The sequence below is a fragment of the Capra hircus genome, chromosome 1 (genome assembly GCF_001704415.2).
Source record: "Capra hircus breed San Clemente chromosome 1, ASM170441v1, whole genome shotgun sequence".
In the NCBI taxonomy this organism is placed as follows: domain Eukaryota; kingdom Metazoa; phylum Chordata; class Mammalia; order Artiodactyla; family Bovidae; genus Capra; species Capra hircus.
The window spans coordinates 131,798,815-131,804,832 of NC_030808.1; the positions used below are offsets into that span (position 1 = coordinate 131,798,815).

General features: G+C 42.4%; 1 protein-coding gene across 2 annotated transcripts in view; it reads right to left on the reverse strand.

The window, feature by feature from the left end:
* IL20RB (interleukin 20 receptor subunit beta) overlaps nt 1-5,565 on the reverse strand; it is a 36,540-nt gene extending 30,975 nt beyond the window's left edge. The window contains exon 1 of one of the 2 annotated variants that reach the window (XM_005675529.3): nt 5,298-5,564. In XM_005675529.3, coding sequence (XP_005675586.1) covers nt 5,298-5,370 — 73 coding nt within the window. In that variant the 5' untranslated portion in view covers nt 5,371-5,564. Of the gene's footprint in view, nt 1-5,297 lie in introns of both variants that reach the window. The other variant, XM_013966126.2, reaches the window with a different exon arrangement.

Sequence of the window (6,018 nt, forward strand, 5' to 3'; positions counted from 1 at the left end):
ACTCTTTGCTACCCCATGAATTGAGGCATGCCAGGCCTCCCTGTCCATCACCAACTCCCGGAGTCCACTCAAACTCACGTCCATCAAGTCAGTGATGCCATCCAGCCATCTCATCCTCCGTCGTCCCCTTCTCCTCCTGCCCCCAATCCCTCCCAGCATCAGAGTCTTTTCCAATGAGTCAACTCTTCGCATGAGGTGGCTGAAGTACTGGAGTTTCAGCTTTAGCATCATTCCTTCCAAAGAAATCCATTGCTGATCTCCTTCAGAATGGACTGGTTGGATCTCCTTGCAGTCCAAGGGACTCTCAAGAGTCTTCTCCAACACCGCAGTTCAAAAGCATCAATTCTTCGGCACTCAGCCTTCTTCACAGTCCAACTCTCACATCCATACATGACCGCAGGAAAAACCATAGCCTTGACTAGATGGACCTTAGTCGGCAAAGTAATGTCTCTGCTTTTGAATATGCTATCTAGGTTGGTCATAACTTTCCTTCCAAGGAGTAAGCGTCTTTTAATTTCATGGCTGCAGTCACCATCTGCAGTGATTTTGGATCCCCCCAAAATAAAGTCTGACACTGTTTCCACTGTTTCCCCATCTAGTTCCCATGAAGTGATGGGACCGGATGCCATGATCTTCGTTTTCTGAATGTTGAGCTTTAAGCCAACTTGTTCACTCTCCACTTTCACTTTCATCAGGAGGCTTTTTAGTTCCTCTTCACTTTCTGCCATAAGGGTGGTGCCATCTGCATATCTGAGGTTATTGATATTTCTCCCGGCAATCTTGATTCCAGCTTGTGTTTCTTCCAGTCCAGCGTTTCTCATGACTTACTCTGCATAGAAGTTAAATAAGCAGGGTGACAATATACAGCCTTGACATACTCCTTTTCCTGTTTGAAACCAGTCTGTTGTTCCATGTCCAGTTCTAACCGTTGCTTCCTGACCTGCATACAGATTTCATGCATAGATGGGCACAATAAAGGACAGAAATGGTATGGACATAACAGAAGCAGAAAATATTAAGAAGAGGTGGCAAGAATACACAGAAGAACTAACCACAAAGTTCTTAATGACCCAGATAACCACAATGGTGTGATCACTCACTTGGAGCCAGACATCCTGAAGTCAAAGGGGTCTGAAGAAGCATCACCCCGAACAAATCTAGTGGAGGTGATGGAATTCCAGCTGAGCTATTTCAAATCCTAAAAGATGAAGCTGTGAAAGTGCTGCACTCAATATGCCAGAAAATTAGTAAAACTCAGCCATGGCCACAGGACTGGAAAAAGTCAGTTTTCATTGCAATCCTAAAGAAAGGCAATTCCAAACAATGTTTAAACTACCACACAACTGTACTTATTTTACATGCTAGCAAGGTAATGCTTAAATCATTCAAGCTAGGCTTGAACAGTATGTGAACCGAGAACTTCCAGATGTGCAAGCTGGATTTAGAAAAGGCAGAGGTACCAGAGATCAAATTGCCAACATCTGTTGGATCATAGAAAAAGCAAGAGAATTCCATAAAAACATCTACCTCTGCTTCATTGACTACGCCAAAGCCTTTGACTGTGTGGATCACAACAAACTGTGGAAAATTCTTAAAGAGATGGTAATACCAGACCACCTTATCTGCCTCCTGTGCAACCTGTATGCAGGTCAAGAAGCAGCAGTTAGAACTGGACATGGAACAACAGACTGTTTCCAAATTGGGAAAGGAGTAATGTCAAGGCTGTATATTGTCACCCTGCTTATTTAACTTATATGCAGAATACATCATGCAAAGTGCCGGACTGGATGAAGTAGAAGCTGGAATCAAAATTGCTGGGAGAAATATCAATAACCTCAGATATGTATACGATACCTCCCTCCCTTATGGCAGAAAGCAGAAAGGAACTTAAGAGCCTCTTGATGAAGGTGAAAGAGGAGAGTGGAAAAGCTGGCTTAAAACTCAACATTTAAAAAACTAAGATCATGGCATCCAGCCCAATCACCTCATGGCAGATAGATGGGAAACAAAGGAAACAGTAACATACTTTATTTTGGGGGGCTCCAAAATCACTGCAGATGGTGACTGCAGCTGTAAAATTAAAAGATGCTTGCTCCTTGGAAGAGAAGCTATGACAAACCTAGACAGGATATTAAAAAGCAGAGACATTACCTTGTGGATAAAGGTCCATATCGTCAAAGCTATGGTTTTTTCAGTAGTCATGAATGGATGTGAGAGCTGGACCGTAAGGAAGGCTGAGTGCTGAAGAATTGATACTGTTGAATTGTGGTGCTAGAGAAGACTCTTGAGGATCCCTTGAGAGAACAAACCAGTCAAATCTAAAGGATTTCAAGTCTGATTTGAATTCAACACTGAATATTCACTGGGAGGACTGATGCTGAAGCTGAAGTTCCAATACTTTGGCCATGTGATTCGAAGAGCCAACTCACTGGAAAAGACCCTGATGCTAGGAAAAATTGAAGGCAGGAGGAGAGGGGGACGACAGAGGATGAGACGGTTGGATGGCATCACCGACTCAATGGACATGAGTTTGAGAAAACTCTGGGAAGTAGTGAAGGACACGGAAGCCTGATGTTCTGCAGTCCATAGGGTCATGAATAGTCAGACATGACTGATCAACTGAACAACAACAGTTCCTATTTCACATTAGACCTTTGTGCCCTTCTGAGGTTTATGCCCACTACAAAGTCCTCAGGCAAATTTCCCCAGCAGAAAACCTTGCATCTTCTTCCTTGCATGACTCCATACTGGCTTTCCGCTCATGGGGTCTGCTGTCAATTCCCCTCATTTGGATCCTCTTCTCTCACTTTTACCTCAACAGCCCTTCTGGCGAATGTGTCAGAAAAGGTAGAAACATCTTTATTACTTTCACTTCGTCGCTCCAAAATTTTCCTGTCCTGCTTGTGTGCCAGCTTCTTCTGCAGAGAACTAAAAGGGCACAGGCTCTGTGGGCACCCAAACCAGGATCAAATCCCAGTTCTCCAACCTACAAGATGTATACACTTGTGTAACTAACTGAACCTGTTTCCTAGTGCATAAATGGGGATTATATCACCTCCTTTGCAGGACTGATGTGAGATGTCAAGAGAATGTTTTTACTCATCTAGCACACAGTGTGTGCTCATAAATGGCAGTCGTGATGGTCATCGTTGTTGCTATTTTTATTACTATTATTACTGGTAGTGGGAATCAGTTTCTTGAATCACACAAATTACTTGAAAGGGACAGGGCAAGGCAAAATAATTCTAAAAAAGAGAGCAAGAACTCTACCCATCTCTCCCAAGGATCTAGAGTAAGCAATAGTTCATTTAGATGTTGCTGAAATCATTTCAGACTTCTACACAATTCAGAGGAAATGATCAAAATTGCATAAAGGTAACCTCAGCTAAAGGAAATATTTGCTGACACCACCACCAGTTTGCACAACCAACAGATGGTAAGTAACATGGGGTGGGCAACCTGACATCTTCAGAGTGCCTTTGTTTGCATAATCTCGTTTGACACATCCCAACCACAAGGTAGCTATTTTGACCATTTTACAGACAAGGAAACTGAAGTGATGTGATACATTCACTGAACTAGCAAGTGATAGAAATCAAGACTCACCCACAGGTCCTTCTCACTCTGACATCCTTGTGGCTTCTACCACTGTTTTTTGTGGGGGGGGGGTGAGGGGGGGAGCAGGGAGAGACAAGGATAGTGGTGGCTGTTTTTCTTTGTTTTTCTGTGCAAGTTTACAGGTATCAGAAGAGTACTCACCTCCAGGTCTGTTTAAAATAGTTTTCCTTAAAAGGCTGGACTGCCTCATTGAAGAAAATGTCAAATTAATAAATGGGTCAAGGAGATTTAAAAAAAAAACCATAAATTTCCTGTTTAAAAAAAATTAGGAAAAATATGCTGGCTTTTCCCCTTCTCATTCAGCCTCCCCATCTTCTCCCTTTGGCTTAGTGGAGGAGTAGTTTCCTGGCAACTTGTTTGTCCCACCAACTAATCAATCGATCAACTAACTAACCAATCAACCAACACGCTTAGCCTATTCTAGGGGCCATGGGGACACCAGGAAAGATGCCTAGGCCCTGCCTTCAGGCCAGTGTAGGAAACAGAAATAATGCACTGAAATAGAATACATGGGGTCAAGGGTCAAAGGAGAGAGGTGTGGTAAGGTTCTGCAGGAGCAGAGTCCCACCTGGAATGACGATGGGATGATGGGTTTAGAGTGGGGTAAGGAACTAGAGATCAAGCTTCTGGTGGAGAAGAACAATAATAAAGTCCAGGAGGAGGAAATGAGGGGGTTACATGCCAACTGTGAAGACAACAGCTGCCTGTGGCCTATACTTGTTTACAAGGAGCTGTAAGAAAGAGGATTGGGGCCTAAATACAGTGGGTCACAAAACAAAGAGCAAATTTACATATCACATGCTGAGACACAGAGCTATGAAGGGCTGTGAGCTACACAGGCATAAATTTGATGTTTAAGTCAGCTCCAAACATCTGCTAATCACCTGGCACTGATTTGTTACCTGATTTAAACTAACTGGATGATTAGTTCTCAATGTTACCCCCAAAATAGAAAAGAAAGTATGAAAAAGAAAGTATTCAATACACCCATCAACAGTGCAAAGTGTCTCGTACCTTGATGTATTCAAATTAGAAATTTCTCTTAAATGCTGACAGGAAGAAACATCAAAAGCAAAAAAGCTGCGATTTCATAACAATAAAACATGTAGGTGCAAGCAGCCAGAAATGGAGCAGAGAAAATTATGTAATCTTAACTGGCAGGCAAAATGCTCCAAACCAAATACTTCTAAAAATGTTACAGAGTACCTGACCAGGAGAGGCATCCAATTTTTATGTCTTAGACCCAATATTAAGGTTGCAAAGTGTGTCTTCTTATTCGCCTGTGTTTTGTTAGAATCTTTATTTTACTTAAACCTCTCCTTACAGAGAACATCTCTGAGGCACAAACAGAAAGACTGAGATAATACTGTTTTGTGGCTTTTAAAACTCGGTAATGAAATGAATAATAAAATGCATATGGATCTCTGCTCACTTTCAAACTATTTGTTCTGATGCTTTATCTTTCTAGATTGCTATGATGAATTTAAGAGAAGTTTCTTAATAGAACACAGGCCTTTTCTTTGTGGGGATGGAGGATTAGGAAGTGAAAAACCTTTTTAAAAACAGACATAAGGTGGTCTATGCATATACTACAACCCCAAACCCTGGGAAAGCATTTTTCAGTTTCTTAACCTATAGTTGAGTCCCAGACTATTGGCAGTATTCTAAATAATACTTACCCACAAACAAACAAGGAATCAAGGCGTAGGAAACCCACATGATAAGACTTGTCTTGATTTCTTCTAGAATCATTTTGAGGGTCGGTGTTTGGCAGACTCAGCTTGACCTGGAATGTTGTTTCCTTCCAGGATGAAGTGTGCTTTCCATCTCAGCCATCCTTGCTTTGGGACACAGATGTTGGAGCCGAGTCTGAGTTGCTGTAAAGCCTGAATTGTTCTGGAAAGAGGAGCCAGCCCGGACAGCTCTGAAGAGGCGGGCTGTGCAGCACCCTCCTTTCTGCCTAAACCTAGATATTGCGTCAAGTGGGAGTGGCCTAGGAGAATTCCAGAGAAAAGGTACCTGGGAAGCTTAAGAATCAACGTGGTGAGGGGAATTCCCTGGTGTCCAGTGGTTATGACTCTGTGCTTCCACTGCACGGGGCACAGATTCGATCCCTAGTCGGGGAACTAAGATCCTGAATGTAAATAGTTATTATTAGTTATCTTTTTTTTTTAATAAAAAATCTGCCTGGATCACAGGCTCTAACCTGGGGGACCCTGGATAGACCTCTAGAGGTCTCCTTGGCAGTAGCAGGCAAGATTATCTGAGCCTCTCGTCAAAGAGCTGTTCTTTTTCACAAGGCTCCCTCTTGTGATTTCATTGGAGGTGGGTACTTTTTTGCTACATCTCCACTTCAGAAGTAGAGATGTTTAAAAAAAAATTTTTTTTAATATCTTTTTG